At 42.8% G+C, this 21,400-nt stretch overlaps 1 protein-coding gene across 1 annotated transcript; it reads left to right on the top strand.

The window, feature by feature from the left end:
• The first annotated feature begins 980 nt into the window (after positions 1–980).
• eml1 (EMAP like 1) lies at positions 981–18,938 on the top strand. Its single transcript, XM_068751563.1, has 22 exons — positions 981–1,047; positions 8,251–8,433; positions 9,857–9,995; positions 10,781–10,912; positions 11,164–11,192; positions 13,508–13,637; positions 13,990–14,139; positions 14,395–14,464; positions 14,577–14,687; positions 14,804–14,899; positions 14,987–15,121; positions 15,305–15,404; positions 15,650–15,801; positions 16,264–16,389; positions 16,718–16,849; positions 17,089–17,156; positions 17,295–17,383; positions 17,590–17,687; positions 17,987–18,074; positions 18,398–18,493; positions 18,576–18,706; positions 18,813–18,938. The coding sequence occupies exons 1-22, from the start codon at positions 981–983 to the stop codon at positions 18,936–18,938; spliced, it is 2,448 nt and encodes an 815-aa protein (XP_068607664.1).
• Positions 18,939–21,400: the final 2,462 nt, after the last annotated feature.

The raw sequence follows: 21,400 nt of genomic DNA, 5'->3' as shown, positions 1-21,400 counted from the left end.
TAGTTGCTGCCTCATGCATGATCAGTATCTCCTACGTCCCCTATGAGTCATAATAAGGCTGGTCTGTCCCTGCGTTCCTCTGTTACCCATATTTGTCCTCCGATAACCTTTTTCTCTTCCTGTCCTGTCTGTTTTCCTTTCTCTTCTTCTCTCTCTTCCTTTCCTCTTCTCTACTCTTCTCTCTCTTCTTTTCGCCTCTCCTCCCCGACCCTGCCCTGTCCTCATCTCACCTCTTTTCTGCACTACTCTATCCATTCCTCTGTCCTCTACCTTGCCTTGTCCTCTCCTTCTATTCTCCTCTCTCCTCCTCCTCTTGCAGAGGAGGAGGAGGATTTATCCAATAGGCCCAGCCCCTTGTGCGCTCACTCGTTGGCGTGTGATAGGGGAAGGCTGGGCTGTCCCAAGCTTTATCCAAACACACACACACACACACACACACACACACACACGCATACACACGCACACACACATGCACACACAGTGACTGGCTATGTCGGAGCCGCCTGCACGCTTAGCTCAAACCCTCTTAAAGCTGTTTTTCTGCTGGAGATCAGTGGGAGCTAGCAACACACAGCTGTCTCTGCTAAAGACAGAAGGACATAGGGAGGGGAAAGGACGAGCAGGACGGAGGAGAGGACAAGCATACAGGAAAACCAAAGCACCGGCAGCCTCCTAACTTCTGTCTCCGTGCCTCTCGGGCAGTCTGGTGCTGTCATTCCAGGGAGCGTTTCCAGGACTTTTTAGTATTTTGCGAGAGGGAGGTGGAAAAGAAAAGGTGAAGAGGGGCTTGAGTTCACAGGGCATAATCAGAGTGAATGGGTTGCCATGGAGACTCATCCAGGAAACATGACCCCTTCAGAGTGAACGGAGCGAGTGCCTCGGAGGCCGAGTGAACGATAAACGGAGACATCACCGAGAGGAAGGAGGGAAGACGGGAAGGAGCGGTGAATAACAGCGGGAGCAGAAAGGAGTGGAGCAGAATGGAGGACGGCTTTTCCAGCTACAACAGCTTGTATGACACCTCATCACTGATGCAGTTCTGCAACGGTAAAACTAACTAATCCCAACCCCTCCTCTTCATTCCCTCCACTCCCGTGGCCATATGCCGTTTCTGTGGATGTGACATGTCGCCAGACCGAGAGGGTCCAAAACCAAGTATGTGTTTATGTGTAGAGGTTTCAAACTATTTTAGTGCCTGAACTTCACGTCTTCGGTGAAAGCCTTCATGTTGTTGTGCATTTTGATCTTGAACTGGGCCTCGCTGTAAAACGAGGAAAAACCAGGAGAAAGTTTCTGGAATCTAGGGCAGAATAATGTCAACAATCGGCCGGCACCATTATGAGCTAATAAACAAAGAAGCGGGGAGGATGAGGAGCAGCTCGCAGCAGCAGCAGCTGCCCCGATTACTCTGGTTCAGCGTGATGAGGCAGGGGCATGTCGTGAATGCAGTTCTCCCCAGTTGGCTGATTGCTGGACAGAAATGACAGAGCAGGACACGAGCGCCGGAGCTGCCCGCTGTGCTCAGAAGCAATCATTCAGGTTGCTAAAACGTGGGCGGGGGGGGGGGGGGGGGGGGAGCTCGGGGCAGAAGCGTGACACATCAGTATGACGTCAGTGCTATTTCCAAGAAGCTGTATTTGGTTTTCTGTTTTTTCAAAGTGCACACATTGTAAGTTTCAAACATTCAAGTTTTGAATAAAACTCAGTTTGTTCACTGCCCTCTTGAGCCCCCGCCACAAAGGGGGTTGCCCCACAGCACAAAAACCTGTCTCTAATGCTACTACTGGAGTGGTGGGACTTCAGTAAGCTCCTCTGAAACAGTTAATGGAGACAAAATAAAATGTTTAACCCATAGAAGGTGGAACCCCCCCTTTATCCCCCTCATAATGATGGCATCTTCACCTTTGCCAACACAAGCGATTATCGATAAAGCGAAGACTAAACTAGAATTTCAATTGGTGGATGATGAAAATAAATCTCTATTTACGTGTTGTGCAAGCAGCAGAGGTCAATGGGCTGTCGGATTGATGCTGCCCATCTGAATACATTACAGGAATGTATCTCTTGCAGGAATCACTGATGGATTTAGTCCAATTGCAGGCTCTTTATTCCATATGGATTTTCCCATGTTAAATTCACAAAGGAGGCCCAAATAGAGAAAGACTGGAATAAGATAAGTTGATTCTCAACGCAGTGATTCTCTTGTCCTTTCACACACTCACACACATGCAAAACTACAACATGGTTACCTGCAGCAGCAAGGGAGCAGTATTTTAATCATTGTTCCAGCAGACTGCTCTTTATATATCTGATTGTGCGTAGGCCGGAATGACATCATGCTTCTCGGCCGTGCTGCACCCAGATCCTCAAGGCAGAAGTAAATGATGTCACTCATCCCTCGTTCTCTCCCTCTCCCTTGGCCCATGTGTTGTGGGGCAACCGGCCAGACTAATGTTCTAGGTCAGCTAAACGGTAGAAACAAATGCAGGCTGAACACTTTGCTCTCAGAGGGTTTGGGTTAGCTCAGGCTAACCGATTAACATCATTACACAAAGACACACATGCAGTAAGTGAATCCTGCAGATATGTTTTTTTATTTGTGTGTTTGTGTGTGTGTGTTAGTCCATTAAATTAAATTTGGGATCTACTGGTTCTGGGGAAATGGACAGCTTTGATTAAATTAGTCTGTGTTGTCTCTCTGGTAAATTTCATTGCTGTTGGTTTTATAGAATTACCATGGTCCTTATGTCTGGCAGGGAGGATGCTTGATCAATTTAAATTAGGAGTGAATCAGTTTGATGGACTGCAGTCAGATTGCATGTTTGTCCAAAGGAACCTTTTAATGAAAAAGCAGCTAAATTAATTTCCACATCGTCCCGTCTGCCTGTTGTTCAAATTTATTAGACCAAATATTATAAATTCAGAAATACCATCTGACATTTTTAGCCACGTTTCTAGTATGAATCCTGATGCTAATCCAGTCAAGACTGAAATGTCTCAATAACTCTAATACTGATGATCATATCCTGTTCATCTGAAAGCCTAACAAACCATTTTGTTTTTACGAGAGAGATCTGGTCTTGTACCTTTGGACCTAACGTCTGCTCATATTTGCATCAAACATCCCTTTATCTCTATGCTCCACACTCACTGTGTTCACCCACAGGCACAGCTTTACCTCAGCTCTGTGTACTATGAAAATGCCTGCAAGACCAGTGAGTGGGTAAGAGGAAGACAGAAAGATAGATACATGCAATTTAGGAGCGGGCGCGCTGACCTTTGTGCTGATATTTCCTCCACTCTTGTAAAACTGTTCAAGCATTTTGCTGGAGAAACGGTAAGAGAGCGGCGTGGAAGAACGCGGTGTGCCCGCCTGCTATTATTCCTGAATAGCTTGAGTGGCAGTTTAATGAGTGTTGACCTGAGTGGGGTCGCTCATCCACCGCTCCTGATTCATTTATAAAGGCTGACATTGATGTGTTTCAGAGCACATATCACTTTCCATGTCTTTAATCGCAGCCCAGTCTCTGATGTCAACCCTCTGACACTCATCCTGTTCCTCAGTTTGCTTTGCTTTCCCTTCATCCATATATCAGACTGTCCCACTTTCTTTGTTTTATCTTCTGCATGTTCCCTAATTTGAGATCAAAGTTGTTTTGATTTTTTTTTTGTCTCCAGGCAGTCAGATGTCGAGCAGCACAGTTTGAGCCTCTGTAGTCACGAGTCTCGCCCCACCCCTCCTTATCTCCCTCACTATTTTTCTCCCCTCTCTCCCTCTCTCCTGATAAGGTTTTGCCTTGCACTTTCACTTTCATGCTGCAGAACAGAGAGCCATTATCTAGGAGCAGCTCATTAAATGTGCATATGCAGTATTAAAATATAGTGATTGAACAATTGTTCATCTTTATAATCAGTGGAAAAACTTTCCAATACAAGTTTTTTTTATATTAATTTAAAAAATCCAATTTGCACTTTCCCAGAGATGTTTTTCAGACATTAAATGTCTGACGAATTGTGTAAAACTAAATAAACAGTTTCCTAACATGAAAAAAAGTAATTTATATAGTTGCAGATCATTCATTTCAGGTTGAGTTACAGGGATGGGTGACGCTTGAATGTGTATTTTACAGTTGAAGATGGTGTAAGGCAGACATGGGCAAACCCAGGCCCGGGGGCCATATGCGGCCCGTTGGTCTTTTTAATCCGGCCCGCCAAACTTGTCCAAATGATATAATTAAATAAAATTGTATTATAATTAAACCTCATTCATTTGACCTTTTCCCTGTAATGCTGCCTGTAAAAGGCCAAATCCTTTAATGCAATAGCTTTCATGTGTCATTTATATTAGCTCACACAAATACTCCTTCCATCTGTTCTTGGTTCGGCCCCTCTGTCAAGTTTCAGAACCTATTGTGGCCCGCGAGTCAAAAAGTTTGCCCACCTCTGGTGTAAGGTCTCCCTTGAACTAATCATTTAAGATTATTTTAATGATCAATTAAATATCTATGATAAGGTGAGTGTTGGCCAGATTCTATTTATGGTAAATATCGCTATTAGCATATTGTCTGCAGTCAGTCTAAAACCACAGCCCGTTGATTTGGTTACTCTCCATCCCTGAACCATGGCCAGGACTTCATCTGTCCAGTAATGATGTGAACAGATATAATTAACCTCTTGGTGCCCGTGAAGCAGCTCCCAGAGGCTCCTCGTCACACTAATTGGTCTCCTACACCTGCTGTTAATAAAATATCCATGGGGAAAGCCCAAGCCCTGCATGTGCACGTGTCCACCATTGCGTATGTTCACCCTGTCTGTGACAGATGGAGAGGGAAAAGAGGAGAATCCCATTCGATTTCAAATAGATTCAATAAGAGCACAAGAGATGAGAGGAGTGGAGGACGGGCCTGGTTATTTGATTTTTGCCTCCATTTTTTTACAATAAGGGATTGTAACAGACACCACCTATACTGCACTCATCTACTGCCACACCATAGCAGTAGTATACAGATGTGTGGTGTTTGCCATAGCTGTGCCACTACTGCATATAGCCTGTCCCTATAGATGGCAGATTTACAACTGATTGAAGTTCAGGATGGAGGCACAGATTTTGTGTATCTGTCTTTTTGTGTGGCTATTTTCACACCATGGAAATCTGGTTTCCCACAAACAACACTGTTACTGGATGGAACAAGTGTCCCGCCTCTTGTTCCTTCCTGTGTGTTTGCTGCTGAGGGACAAAGCTCTGTTTTATGTGGAGAAATGTTGAGACTGAGACAGAGGCTTGTGTCACTGCCAGGCATGAATTAATTCTTCTGTGGTCTGTTTCCATCCTAAAAGTCACAGCAGAAAGAACTCTTCATCTCAAAGGAGACACTGATCTTAACTAGTTTAGTTGAATATTCCCCTTTATTGTCCCACATGAGTTTTCAAGCTGGTCTGCACCTGTCAGAAGAATACAAAATAATCTAGAGGCCATTAAAGGCTTTGACATTTTCCGCATGGAAGTAAAACACAAACTGTATAGCTTTTGAATAGAATTATCATTGAACAAATGAAAGTCATTTTAAAGCCCTAATCATAATTCTGGTTTTTGCTTCACAATGGTCGTCTGAACTCAACCTCCGTCCGCCACTAAAGTGGATCTGTCATTTGACTGAGCAGAAGAAACAAGAGAAAGAGAGGTTAAAGAACAAAGACTGTCGAGCCCTGCCTAAGTCTAATCCTCTAGGCTTCTTTCCTTCCACAGTCAGTTCAAGCCTTGTTCACCACAGTCACAAGAGAAAAGGAGACAGACAAACACAGACGGAGGTGAAGAAGGTTAGAGGCGGAGAGAGAGAATACAAATCCAGTTTGCTACTAAGCTCCATCCCTCTGGGAGCAGGGATCAGTACCATTGAGCAAGATCGGCTGCATTTATCAACATAATCCTTACTGGAATTCTAATTCCATCTTTTTCCTTCAGATTCCTCACACTTTTTAGGAACTGTAATGTTTTTACTGATTTAATAGGCATTAGATAATTTAAATTTCACATTTAAATGATTTATTAAAATTTTAAATAAAAACTTACACCGTACAAATCTATGGAACACAAAAATGTAACATTGAATGATCAGCAAGGATAAATTTCTGGATGTTTTTTTTTTTTTTTACCAGCCAGTGGCAGAGAGACTAGAAAGTTAATTTAAAATGTTGTCTCTAAATAAAAAGGCAAAGTGTGTGCTTATGCTTCTATGACCACTATCTCAGGTTTCCAGGTCCCTTTATGTAATTTTAATGCTTGAAACATGAACCGAAGAGAGCCTTCACTAGCGGCCCGTCAGTCCTCCCGGCTGAAATGATGTACTCGCTGTAATGCAGGCAGGTGGTCCTGCCAGAATGACAGCTCCTTTAAGAGGAAGGCGATGGGGAACAGCATGTCAACATGTAAGAGGTGCAGATAGACAGATAGATTTTGAGTTTGCAACTCAGCCACTTGGCAGAGAAAGAGACAGACTGATAGATATACGGTAATTAAAGGAGGTGTGAACAGGGTATTGGTTGGGTGTGATGGTTTTAATTTGGGGGGGATGAAATAGAGGTATGTGTGTCCAGGGGTGCAGTGGTAATGGATTTATTGTCAAATGTGATAGCAGCAGAGAGTGCTGTCATATTAAGAAGAAATTTAGCTCCATCATTCGCTTTCGTGTTGCAGTATCTTCACAAAACTGACTGACCTTTTCTGAATTCCACCCCATCTGTGATTGTGTTTAACTTAACTTAACCCCAGAGGTTTTAAATCAGGGAGGATGGTGACAGATGGAAGGGTGTTGGTGCGGAGGCGGGGGGGGGGGGGGGGGTCAACGCTGTGACAGCCACTCATTGTACATCAACGGCTGATGGAATCGTGCCGTCATTGTGTCCGTGTTGGGAGCAGAGCCACAGCAGACGCTGAACAGAAAATAGGAGCTTCATCAAGAATTACCTCCTCTGGGAAATGTGAATATGAACAAGGACTGCTTCAAGGGAAGTGTCTCAGGTGAGGAGAAAGAAAAAAAAGTCATGAATATATTGGTATATGCATGTGGACAAAAGTATATTTCTCATTGTTTAAAGTATAATGAAGTCGATTGTGTACCTGCAGATCCACAGCTGTGTGTAGGCCAGTGAGTTGTCGATGTGAAGCAGCGTTGTCATTGTGTGTTTTTGTCGAGTAAGTAATCGAGTAAATAATCAAAGGCGTGCTTGAAAACGATTAAGAACCTGCTCAATAATGGAGTTTGTTGACTCATAAACAAATGTGTGAAACTGCTTTTTCCAGTATTTACAAATTGAATCCACTTCATTGGAGCTGAATACTGTTTGTCCATCAAAGCTGTGATGGACCTGCAATCAACTAAATTACAAACTAATGTCAATCAATATTTACACATAAAAAGCAGAGTTTGGCACATATCATGATAAGAACCTGTCTCTTTACCTTTTATCTTCAGTTATACTGTTAACAAGTTTAATACTTTAGTTTAAATCTTTAATATCATAATACTAATAAATGTCATGTGTTGTGTGTGAGAAATGTAGTGTCTGTGATGTACTGCTGTTCTTGACTGTTTGAAGGAGATTAATTACAGAAGAGCGGGCCAAATTTCAGTAATCAGATTTCAAGACGGAGAACAGACTGCAGAGCTTCCGAAACACCAGACGCCTGCATTCGAATGCATAATGCATTACTCCGGTATTGCAAGACTGCAGGGAAAACAGCAGTGGTATACATTAATATTTCATCAACCTATGTGTGTGTGTGTGTGTGTGTGTGTGTGTGCGTGTGTGTGATGATTAATGAAGTGGACCCTGTTGGCCAGTGACTGGCCTTCAGGAGATTTGAGAATCATGTGTTACTGTACTTTAGGTTAAACTCAATAAATTCTGGCTCTTCAGTTAAGGATTCGTCACAAAGCACCTCTTTAAATCAAGGAGAGGACAGAAACAGACAAAAATGAACTAATTGTCTATAGCAGAAAAAAGCAGACAAATACTGTCAACAATAAAACATGAAGACGGCAACCAGAGGAACTGATTAGCATATACAAGAACCACAAGGTCTAATAATCTGCATTGGATTATTTCCACAATATTCTCACATTTGAATTATTCACAAAATATCAATATCTCATCTTTTTAATATTGCAGTTGTGGTCGATAGCGATATACCGTGCCACCTCTCACCCCATTGCAGCAGCGTTCTGACCATGCATCGCTGTGTTTCCTCAGATGACAGTGTATCAGCAGCCAGCAGTATGGAGGTGACCGACCGAATCGCCTCCCTGGAGCAGAGGGTCCAGATGCAGGAGGATGAGATTCAGCTGCTGAAGTCGGCCCTCGCTGACGTGGTGCGCCGCCTCAACACATCTGAGGAGCAGCAGGCCATGGGTTCGCGCAGAGGACCCACCAAAGGTAGTACATCCGCCGAGGCACCAGGCTCCTCGGGTGGTTCCTTTCTCTCCACCTCCTTCTCTTGAGTTCTCCTTCGGATACGACATGTTTCCTTCCGTCAACCAGTTGCTGATCTCCTCTTCTTCTTCCTCCTGTTTTCTTTATGCCTGGATTGTGTTGTCAAATGTTTTGCCGTCTGTGTGTAGACCCTACTTTGATGAGAAAGTCTTCCTCAGCAGACACCAATGTTGGGAAGCCAGGTAGGCTGGCTGTGAAGTCTGTCTGCTCTAACCAGGCCTCTAACCAGTATGTGACTCTGAAGGTCACATACTGGTTGATAACACTCTTTATTTTCGAGGCATACTGTACATTTTCCACTGATGTATCCTGAGCTCAAGGCCGATCAAGTTTCCGAGTGAAAATCAGCTGCAATTCAAGGCCGATTGTGTCCCAAAATGTGCATCTGAATGATGAAACAAGAACCGATTATGAATTGAAGATGATGCCAGTTTTGTTTTCCCGGGAGTAACGGCGGATGGATTAAGTTTTGGTTTCCTTTGAGAGCTGGAGGAGGACTCAGACTGAGCCGCTTTCTCTCAATGTTCTCCACTTTCAGCCTGCATCCCCTTTCTGAATTAGTTCCTCGCGAAGCTTAACCGATGCTCGCAGAATATCCCTGATAGGAGCACATTCATCTTCCTTAAATGCTAACAAAATTACCTCCTTTCACTCCTGCTGTGTAATTACTACATGAACGGTCACAGCGCAGGATGTGTGCATTCTAGAGTGTGTGCGCTGGAGGAACAATTAACTATATAAAGCTGCAGCTTTGTTACTGTGCCTAGCCTAAATGGCGTGTGTGTGTGTGTGTGTGTGTGTGTGTGTGTGTGTGTGTGTGTGTGTGTGTGTGTGTGTGCGTGCGTGCGTGCGTGTGCTATTCAGCAAACACTCGTGTAAATGGTAACATCTCAGTAAAGAAAATAAAACGAAGGTTTTAAGAATAAAAAGAGAGAGCGGCGTATTTAAGATATTCCTTGATGTCTGTTGTTTCTTTAGCCTTTATGTAGTTGTTGTGGTAATTTTGCATCATTTAAAGTCATTGAATGTTTGACTCAAGTATGAAAGAAATGCTGAGTTCTTCTTAAAAAGGTCTTTAGCTTTGTGATATGCTTGATTAGCTCCTTAGAATGAATTACCAGCTCTTAAACTAAATTAAATTGCTCCAATGCATATGAACCGGAGAACACTGGAGACACATTGCATGAATGAAGCAACACCTACCCCTCCTTTGCCTCAGTGCATGCTGGGATGCCTCCACCATGACCCCAGAGTTCATAAATCTATGGTTAAATGCAGTGTTGTAGATTTTTACTTCACGCCGATTTGAGTTTCACATCGAGCTTCAGTCTGAGCATGTCCACTGTCGTTGTCCCTTTTCTTCTAGCCAGGCCAATGATCGCCACTTTGCCGTTACGGCCCACGGTAAACAACGGGACCATGCTACCAAAGAAAGGCAGCGGGACTCTGCCTTCCCCGTCTGGATCTGGATCCAAGAGGGACAACAGCACACCAGCCAGCAAGAGGTATCTTTAGCATGACTGCTCCCTAAGAAGGTCATGTGTCCCAAAGGAGACGTACATGAACGTTTAACTCTCCTTATCTTTGTGCTGTGAATCTTATCTTCTTGCCTTGCATGTTCTCCCTCTCCTCTATTACATTCTTTTTTCCACCAGAATTCTCTACCTGCCCTTCAGGTGAGAGGAATGTGCAGCATACTAATCACTAATAAAGCTTTGTTCTCTGGAGTTTGTGTTGTTAACTGTTTGGGTCTTAGTATAAAGTGCAGATCAGATAAAACACACAGCAGCTGTCCTCGATGCCCCGTAGCCCAATTACTACGATTCCTCATGGGATAAGGCAGCAAACAACAATCTATCGCTCTTTCTCCCTCTTCTTTCTATTCTCTCCTGCTCTTTGCTGAACAACAGCACACAGGCTCTCCAGATGGGACACCCACCACCAGTTTTAGGGCTTGAATAGACTTTCCTCCCATAGGGTGGATTAGGTGACTGGGTCTGCTGACCACTGGATCGCTGATGGAGCCTTTTCATTGTTGTGAATGGGCAGCCTGGTCTGTGCCGTTAAAATGCAGATTTGCATCTGTCTGTACGGATATAGTAATTATGATCCACAGCAGGGAGTAAAGAGAGAATATAATAGCCACTGCTTCTTCATCTTCTTTTCTTTTTTTTGCACTTTAGCACAAAATTTCAACGTGTTATTTTCAGAAAAGCAGCATCAGCAGGGTTATGACCTAGCCCTTATACCCCCCCCCCCCCCCCCCCTGCTTTCTGTCGTCTCACCACAGCACTATGAGGCGAGCCAACTCAAATGAACACATGGGAACTCTGACGCGAAGAGATTCAGGGGACTCTAAGGGCAACCGGACTCGCACCGGATCCACCGGCAGCAGTTCCAGTGGCAAAAGAAGTGACAGGTAGCACCACGTGAACGCTGTTCCAGTTTACACCGCACACACTCGACTTTACTTTGAAAAGGAGAAGCCAAACTTCAGTAAGTCAGCTTACTACATTTTACAGAGAAGAATTCTTCCTCCTTGATAGGATCCTGCTTGTGTATTGATTAACCATGATACAATAAATTGAGCGCCTTATAAAACGCTTGTCAAAATCAATGGTGTGCCTGGAGGCAGGATGCTGAATGACAGCTGTTTACTCATTTACTTTGCAGCAAACAGAGGGAGCCAGTGTTCAGTGCAGGTAAGAACTAGAGGCTGCTTTACGCCTCTGCAGCGTGACGGCTGTGATCGTTTCACACTCTGGTACAACTCACTGACATTCATCACACTCCAGACTCTCAGCGGTTCCGAGGTCAGCTTCAGGTCAATGCAGCTCTACAGGAATCCTGTCTAAATGGAGAAGAACGCATTTAAGTAGTATGTGTTCCAAGGGCAAGACAGAAATGAAGAATACATCTGAAGTGGCTTGAACTGCACACAGAGGACCACTGGGGGCTTTGCTACATGATCTTTAACATTAGAGGTCTTTTCCGTCACCCATTCATCCACAAATAACCAGTTTACTTCATGCATTATTTCATGCTCTCATCCACATATTCATCTTTTCTTTTTCAGTAAGCTCTTTTTGTGTTGTTTGAACAGTAATTGTGTAGCCTACCGTTTAAGGCTTTGTTTCATACATATATTTTTGCTTATGAGTCATACAAATTCTGAAGACTGAGGAGAAAGGTTAATTATTATAAACTTCAAATTTAATTGAATAAAATTTTATCCTGAGTAGAAACAGAAAATAGCCCCATTGATTAGCTCATTACAGCTAATAGCATGCAGATCTACTCTACTATGGCAGATTCACACCAAACCAAACCTGCTTCCCAATAGTATGAAAGTTTGGATTATTTTTTCCCACATTTCAAGCCCTTGTTGCTGTAACAGTGAGGTTGAGCAATCCTAGAATTTTTCTTTTAGTTGCGATAGCTGTCCTGTTCTGCACAGATGCATTCTTCAAATCCTTCTATTGGTCTTGGTGATGTTGTCAAGATAGATATGCAAGTAAAAAATTACCATCAATAACCAGCAATTACTGATTGGACAGTTGATGTACGGGAAACAGGAAGTACGCTCATATTAGGACAGACCAGGAAGTGAGGATGTCATGATGCCCCTCACATGGTGCTTGTATCTTTCTGTGTGACCTTTACAAGGAATGCGACGTGTGACCCACTGCAAAGGTAGGTTCCCCCTGCTCCCCCTGCCCCCCTTCCCCAAAATCCCACGGCCTACACAGCTCTCTGGACAGAGCTGATGGATTTGTGCAGTGGATAAAACCAGGAATTATAAACCTGTAAAAAAAATCTCTTTGTGCAATGATCAGGGAGCTGTCCAGACAAGGGAACGATTGGTTTGGCAAAGTGTGTGTGTGTGTGTGTGTGTGTGTGTGTGTGCAAAACGTACCTTACTTGTAGACTAACACACACACACCTGCACCTGCACCTGCACCAGAGTGTGTTTGCAGCGTTTTGCAGCTCAGTCCTGTGTCACCCCATCTATATTACAGTCACAGTACGGATTTGCCTCAGTCGCTCCGCCAAACCGACCGGGACCGGCGGAAGCCTTGTGGCTTCAGCTGTAACAGGCAGTTCTGCTGCTGACCTCCAGCAAACCTCAGAGAGCAGACAGGCCATCAGGGCCACGAAGGGCAGTGCAGCGAGAAGGAACCAGAATTTAAGCCTCCAGTTTAGAAAGTCAGGGAGTTTGTCATCCAACTCTTCTCTCGATACACCCAGTTATCGAAGCCCCGTCAAGTCTCCCAGCCAGTACTTTCAGATTTGTTACTAGTTTGGAAAAATGAATAGCGAAAATTCACTCTTCATAAGTGTTAATTCCAGTTCTCAAGTCAAACGTATTATTTTATTCCTCATATAATGAAGCTGCAGGATTTGAATCATCACCTATTAATAACAAATAGATTGTGTTCATTACATTATACGGTCTCACGGGTGAGACTGTGATTTATGTTATAATAGCGTTTTCTTATAATGAGATTTTGAGGGTTAATGGATCCTTTTATTTGCTTTAGTTTCTTTAATGTTTTTCTTGCATGTTTTAGCATGTTTTAAATTGATGATTGATGATTTTTCTTTATCCACTTTTCTAAGCTAACCCCATTGCTCTGCTTGTGTCAGCGTTTTATGTTGGTTAACCTCTGCTGTGAGCTGAATAGTTATCAGTTTTAAAAGTTGTCTGTTGTCATTTTTCACTCTATGTTTCTGAAATGACTAATAAAGTCCGTTAAAAAGGTAATTTCTTTGTGTGCTCAAATTCTGTCATCTGTTGTCTGTGAATCTTTTCATCCTCCAATATCCTCATGCTCATCATTGTCATGGTCAACATTCACATGAAAATAACATGTTTCAGGGTTTTGTCGGGTTGTTTTTACTACATACATATATTACATATATTGTTTTAAATTTCAAATATAAAGAAACATGATCCAAGTGTTTTTTTCTTACATGTATATGATCTCATTGCTCTATTTTCTGCTGCTTTTTCTAGAGGAAGGTTTTGTGAAAATGTTCTTAAAGGGTCGACCCATCACCATGTTCATGCCCAAAGAGCAGGTGGATAGCTACTGTCTGGAGGCCAGGGCCGAGCTGCCCAGCAGCAAGCTCAAACTGGACTGGGTGTATCCTTTTCACAAACGCTTGTTTTCCCCAACAAGGAACTTTCCAGAAATATGAAGTCCTAGAATTTGAATTTGTTCCTAAGAATTAAAGACATGCATACAAATAGATAGATGATATAGAACAGGTAGCCTTGATGCATTTTAATGTATTTTTTTGTGGTTTTTGACCTCAAACTGTTGCGTTGGATTACAAAACATAGAAAACACAAATAGATTGTACTTTCATCCAGGTTCTTGTCAAATGGTCCAAATCCAAAGCTCCTGGAGTTTGAAATGGGAATAAGGGAATGTTTGCGTGAATACCTTTTGAATACTATTCATATTCTATTCCTTGACTTTTTGGAATACGCAGCTATGGCTACCGTGGCCGTGACTGCCGCTCTAACTTGTACTTGTTGCCCACTGGAGAAACGGTTTATTTCATCGCCTCTGTGGTCGTCCTATTCAACGTGGACGAGCAGCTGCAGAGACACTACACTGGACACACGGATGACATCAAATGGTGAGAGACACACACAGATACCAACCCAAAGGATTGCATCGACCTTGGAAAACCTGCCTCTCCAATCCTTAGTGTATTGAGGGCGTGATTATTTAATGTCATACAGAGCAGGTGTAGAAGCTGGTATTTTCTGTCTAGAATAGATGACATGAGAAACATTTTTTTGATATGAGAAGGCATTTCTGCACAGTCTGTCTCTGTGATGCTGAAAGGCTTTTAAGATTTCATATATCTTCCTATATTCCTCTTCACCAGCCTGGCGGTCCACCCTGATAAAATCACCATAGCAACCGGGCAGGTGGCAGGCACATCTTCAGATGGGAAAGTAGGTGAAAGAGATATTTTATCAGTTTGGATAATTGGCCTGAGAACTTTTAAATGTTTGCACTGCTGAGAAATTAAGCATGTTGTATCGTACCGATGTTTTCCTCCTGCAGCAGCTGTCTCCTCATGTCCGTGTGTGGGACTCCGTCAGCCTGAACACACTCCACGTCCTGGGCACCAGCTTCTTTGACCGAGCCTTGGTCTGTCTGGCTTTCTCCAAGTCGGTAAGGAAACACCAGAGACAGCTAACAAAACCACTTCTCACATATATATTTTACTGTGATGTTGTAAACAATTCTGTACATAAACATATTTATTTGTGTCGTTTTCTGTTTGTCAGAATGGAGGAAACACCTTGTGCGCTGTAGATGACTCCAATGACCATGTGCTCTCCGTGTGGGACTGGCAGAGAGAGGACAGACTGGCTGAGGTCAAGGTGTGTGTGTGTAACTGTGTTAAACGCACAAATTCAACTTCCTATGTTATCAACTCAAAATTTCTTCATTCATTTGTGTGGTTTCAGTGCTCCAATGAGTCGGTCTTCGCCACAGACTTTCACCCGACGGACTCCAACATCATTGTGACCTGCGGCAAGTCCCATCTTTATTTCTGGACCCTGGAGAAAGGTGCACTGGTCAAGAAGCAAGGCCTGTTCGAGGTAGGACACTAGACTGCTTCCCACATGCTGGATCAATAAAGCAATAAGAGTTTCATATAGAGACATCAACTCAATCATGGCGGCTCGTCTTGGGATATGATCCCATCTATTCTATATGAAGACAATCAGTGCAGCAGACCCAGCTAAAGTGAAACAGCATCGCGGGTGTTCTGTTTCTTGCAGAAACAGGAGAAGCCAAAGTTTGTGCTGTGTGTGACATTTGCTGAGAATGGAGACGCCATCACAGGAGATTCAGGTGGAAACATCCTGGTGTGGGGAAAAGGTACGATAATTCAGTCAGACGTTATTTACACAGGGTTGTCTGAGGACAGCGTCATGAGCGATATTTAGAGCCAAAATCTGATAAGAAGACAAATAACACTTCCATCCAATTGCAATGCACTTTCTTTTTCACTCTAATTTAATTATTGATAGCCTGTGCATTAAATCCATCTTCCCACAAGCCATCGAGTGCTACATCCAGACATATGAACCTTCTCATCCATCTCCCCCATCTCTGTCACACAGGCACTAATCGTATCAGCCATGTCATCCAAGGAGCTCACGAGGGTAGCATCTTTGCTCTGTCCATGCTGAGGAATGGCACGCTGGTGTCTGGAGGAAAGGACCGCAGGCTTGTCTCCTGGGACAGCGGCTACCAACAGATACAGATGTCAGAGGTGAAATGATGCTCGACCGAAATCGGAGTGTCTCGTTCCTTGGAAAAAATCTAAATGAAATCACATTCACAATCGTAAACCACACGTAACTTCAAAGGTGCATGATTCTGCTCTGACTGCAAGAATATTTTAATATTGAGCTATGCAGTTTAAGAACGACTTGATCTTCCATGATGAGATTCTATTAATAGGCTGTGATAAAATGCTAAGCTGCCTGTGCAGTTCGGGCCCGAGGCTTCAGTCTATATTTTCTGAATAGTGCGTCATATCATAAATAGTACAGCGTACGCGATGGATGAGTGCTCTCAGTGAGATCCACATATTTCTATGTGTAATCATTTTAGATAGCCTATTTGCTCTGAATATATCTATTATGCAGTAAAAATGTAGCATATTTATTTTTGGAAATGTTGGATTTGAGGTTAACAGATTATTTACACGATTCTTATATTTTCTGCACAGGTGCCTGAACTCTTTGGCCCCATCCGGACCATAGCAGAGGGCAGAGGGGACACTGTGCTCATTGGGACCACTAAGAACTTTGTTTTGCAAGGCAGTTTGGATGGAGAATTTGTTCATATTACACAGGTAGATTCATAAATCCCTGCACGGATGCAATGTTGCAATGATTATTTTCATTATAGATTCATTATTTTCTTAGTCAACAAATTGTTGGATCTGTAAACTGAGTCCATCGTTGTCGTCATCATCATCTACAGTCCTTATTTATCACTTAGTTCACAAAACAAGACTAGTATGTTTATGGAGAATGCAGAAACTATGAGTGTGAAGCAGTTCATCTATTGTCAAAACCGCTCCACTGCACTGCTTAAAATGTTTCCCGTTCATGCTGGAGAATAAAACATGCACTTTTTAAAGCTGTGATGTTGAAGAAGCTCCTTCCTCTCTTCTTCAGGGTCACACTGATGAGTTGTGGGGTCTGGCCGTTCACCCGTGGAAGCCCCACTTCATCACATGTGGTTACGACAGGCAGGTCTGCCTGTGGGACTCTGATTCCCATCAGCTCATCTGGACCAAGAGTACTGAGGTAAACTTGGTCGACCCTGCCCCCTGGTGTCAATTATAGGACTTATCAGCAGGCAACAGATCAGTGTTGGTATTGCTTGTCTCTGGAAAGTTGACTGGCATCTTTAACATTTCTGTATCAAGCATGTTTGTGCTGCAAATCAGAGCACTTTGGTTTCCAAACTGGTATTGGCATTACAAAGAGATGTGCAAAACCACATTTTAGAAATTGAACAATCCTCCTCTTCCGGTTTCTGAAAGGATGCTGCCCAATCAGCAGGCTTCCATCCATCTGGAGCTGTGGTTGCTATCGGAACCCAAACCGGCAGGTAAGGGATGATGTGACCAAACACACACTAATCTCTATTAGTACTTGCTTTAAAAAACAAAAAAACATGGAGTCCTCTTAATCTCTATCACGTTGATGAAGACCCATATTGTGGAGGATTCTGTCCTTCATCCTGCAGGTGGCTGGTGCTGGACACTGACTCCAAGGATCTTGTTGCAGTGCACACAGACGGGAATGAACAGCTGTCTGTTATGAGCTACGGGCCAGGTGTGGTGATAACTGCTGATTTTGGTAGTTGCAATTTTACAGAATAAAATTAATCCATATCCAAGTGGACACCAAAGCTACAAATCAGATGAAGAGGAACAAAATTTTAAAAAAAACAATATGTGTGATGCTTTATTGAAATGATTAAATTCACAATTGATTTTTCTCAGCTACCAAATAATCTTCTGATCCTGTCATTTATTTAGACGGTAACTTCTTGGCCATTGGTTCCCATGACAACTACATCTATATCTATGCTGTGGCCGAAAACGGGAGGAAGTACAGCCGAGTCGGGAAGTGTTCGGTGAGCACCTGTATTTATAATCCCCCCCTCATCTGTGCCTTTTTTTTATTTTTAGTTCCTCCCTCCAGTAACTTTATATTTAGGTCCTGTCTTAGCTCTACATTTACTCTTCTGCACAGTCTGTCCACAATGTGTTGATAAATAAGCTGTAAAATAATCAATGTCGATGATGAGAGTCATTTATGGATTCCAAATCCTTTTTAGTATTGTTTTTGTAACCCTATTTTCTCTCCAGGAGTACATTTCTGCAAATGCAAACCAAAAAAAAGTCCAACTTATTCTTTTGTATTATATCTCAGGGTCACTCGAGTTTCATCACCCACTTGGACTGGTCAACAGACTCCCAATACCTGGTATCAAACTCCGGGGACTATGAGATACTGTACTGTACGTATGACCTTTCAACACTCGCTCCTACAATCTCCTCTCTTTGCCTTTGTCATTTGAGTGGCTGTGATTGTGTGATGTTACAGTTTAATGTGTCGCCACAGCAAATCAACCTTCAATCGATTGCATGCTTAATTCTGGCAAGGTTTTTTTTTTTGCCGGGTGCCATTCCTGCAGCAAACATTTCCAAACATTAAATATATTAACAAAACCTGTTTTATGCTGTGAAGAAGTTGCTGAAAACTCCTTTGAAACAATTTGTTAAAATCATGAATAAGAGTGATTGATAGTAAAATGACCCTTGATTTGGTTTCTTTCCTCAGGGATCCCATCAGTGTGTAAGCAGGTGGTCAGTGTGGAGACCACCAGAGATATCGAGTGGGCCACTAACACCTGCCCGCTGGGCTTCCAGGTCTTTGGTAAGTGACGGTTTATTCTGTCCTCAGGCGTGTGTTTAAAGTTGGTTCAAATGACGTTTCCTCCACTCTCTTCTGTCCTCAGGCCTGTGGCCCGATGGGTCAGACGGCACCGACATCAACGCCGTGTGCAGGACCAAGAACAAGAACGCCATGGTTACCGGAGACGATTTTGGGAAGGTCCACTTATTTGCATACCCCTGTTCACAGTTCAGGGTAAGATAATACAATGGTGTAAAAAAAAATATACGTCCTGACATTGTCATGAAGGAGATAAAGCTCTTGGGAAACAAAAGACATTAACATTTTTTTTTTCCTTCAGGCTCCGAGCCATGTCTATGGCGGCCACAGCAGTCATGTGACCAACGTGAGCTTCCTGTTTGACGACAGCTACCTGGTGTCGACTGGAGGGAAGGACATGAGCGTGATGCAGTGGAGGATAGTCTGAAGGATGGAGACAGAGCCCGCTGTGTTCTTTTGCTGCCTGGAACTCCAGCTTAGCTGCACTAAAATGAACGGAACCAAACTTAAATTAACTCAGACACTAAAAACAGACGCGGTCCTGCCGGAACTAAAAGGGATTCACAGAAGTGAACACTGCGGTTTCTCCTCCTGATCACATCTTGGATCCCAAATGAGATGAAGTGTTGGACGTGAAATGTGCTCAGACATCTGGCCTCTTTTCCCTTTTCTTTATTCACACACTACTTGTAAAAACAAGAATTCTCTCTTGCTTACTGTAGCTCACTCACTAACTAAACAGAACCAAAGTCTCTTATTTTCTGGCTGCATGTTTGCAGGATGGCTTTCACTTTTGTTATAGTGCGCCGACTCCAACCACAGAAACTGGATTGATGATCCCTAAATGGATTTCATCGTCATTGGAGATCCAAACATAACAAAGCAAGAACTGTGAACAGAATGAAAACGCATAGACTATTGATTTTCTGTTTGTCTTTAATCTGTATTTAACAACTCAGGAAAGCATTGGTTAAGTGGGGCCCGTCCCATTAATATCAGAAAAAGACTCAAATATGCAGAGAAGTATGAAGATACACCTCTTCAGTCATTAGTCATTTATTTGCACAGACTAACTGCATGTGTACAAAAACGCTGCAGGTTGCTGAATCTGAAGGATGGAATAATTAAATACAAAGAGAAATAGAAAGAGAAGGATACTGTCTTTGAACATGATACGAGGGAAATTATTTAAAGGGCGTGAGAAATTATGTTTTCAGGATTCATTTCACACGTAATCTGAACCTTTTCCTATCTTTTTGTTGTGGTTATATATTGTGAGCATGAATGAAATACTTCACTTGATAGTTCAATTCCTTTGAGTTTTTAGCTACAAATCTTTACTTAGCCCCAGATGTGTAAAAAAAAATACAAGGTAGATGGCATAGAAAACAGCTTTAAGGTTTTAGAATCAGTTGTTTTGTGTTTACAGGAATGAAAATCAAGCATGCATTTGTGTTTTTTATTTCAATAATATGAAGCCTTGTTAAATCTGTATGTGCATTTCTTATTGCACCCAGATCAGATCAGGAAGAGGAACGATAAGACCATTACACTGTAACTGCATCAGGTGTGCAGCGTCAGTCACTGACAAAATATTTGACTTGAACCCTGCTGAGGTGATTTTTTTTATTTTATTTTTTACTTTAATGCACTGCTTCAGCCAAAAGGTGAATTTACCTGCACAATATAGAACAAGCAAGTATCTTTGTAAAGTAACAATTGATCCAGTGGACTACTGCTGTTCTGTACACCATCCTTAACATTTACAGGATATCGAGACAGATGCATGAATAAATATTATTTCTCTGGTGGGGGTTCATCTTGATTTTAGGACAGAACATCCACTGATGTGAGGCTTATTGTTTTGCTTGCTGAAATATTTATCAGCATTCAGCAGTGATATTTACCAACGGGCTGCAGAATATCATCAGACATTTAACATCTGTTTAACAGTAAATGCGCAAAAATAAATGATTCCAATGAGGCTGTGTCTTTTATTTATATATATATATGTATTTCTCGACTTTGCATCTTTGTTTTGTACGTTTATCTTTACGTTATGCCCCACAGTTCAGTGTTCCAATGATGCAACAATACACCGACCTAAATAAACAACAGAAAGACACAACGTATACACAAAGGAGACAAATACATGCTGAAAATAACACAAAATTATTGATGCAATTGTTTTCAAAAATCTCAGGCCACGTGAATCTCATCAAACAATCAATCAATATGAAGCACACATGGGAGGAGCTAAAAATAAAATAAAAGGAAAAAGGAAACTTCCAAAATGTGAATTATAAACTAGAAAAGCACTCAGAGCGCGCAGACATCCGCCAACCTCATTCTGGGTCCGATCCAGATGAAATTTGGTGGAAAGATATAGATCCCCTTCCTACATGACTGTGCCAAATTCCATAAACATCGGTCAATAATGAACTGAGATATTGATGAACTAATGCTGAAGCTCCATTGACTGCAATGTTACCGAACATTTCATGACATGACAACTACTACGAAGTATTATGAATGTAATTTATGTGTATTTAATATATAGGAGTATTTGGATCCTTCTGGTCACGTCTGCGCGGTTTGCGTTCAGGCGCGTCAGTGCGCTGCGCGTGTGCGTCCTCGCCGCAGATGGGCAGCATCGAGCCGGCTCGACCTCCTTCCCTTCCCCTCTTCCTCGCATTTCTCCCCCAAAATCTCTTCACCTCAGCAAAAACACTCCGAATGGGAAGGCAATACTGTGCGAGGGAGGTGGCGGCCGACGACCACCGTTCACCGTCTTCTACCGAACCCCGGGCGGACATGGACTCGCGGTTACGCGGCGGCGCGTCTGGACAGCAGAGACAACGGAACACAAAGCTGATGGGAGTCGACGCT

The sequence above is a fragment of the Brachionichthys hirsutus genome, chromosome 18, assembly GCF_040956055.1.
Source record: "Brachionichthys hirsutus isolate HB-005 chromosome 18, CSIRO-AGI_Bhir_v1, whole genome shotgun sequence".
Classification (NCBI taxonomy): Eukaryota; Metazoa; Chordata; class Actinopteri; order Lophiiformes; family Brachionichthyidae; genus Brachionichthys; species Brachionichthys hirsutus.
Note: the sequence above shows the minus strand (reverse complement) of the source record. Positions and strands in the feature narration are given on the sequence as shown.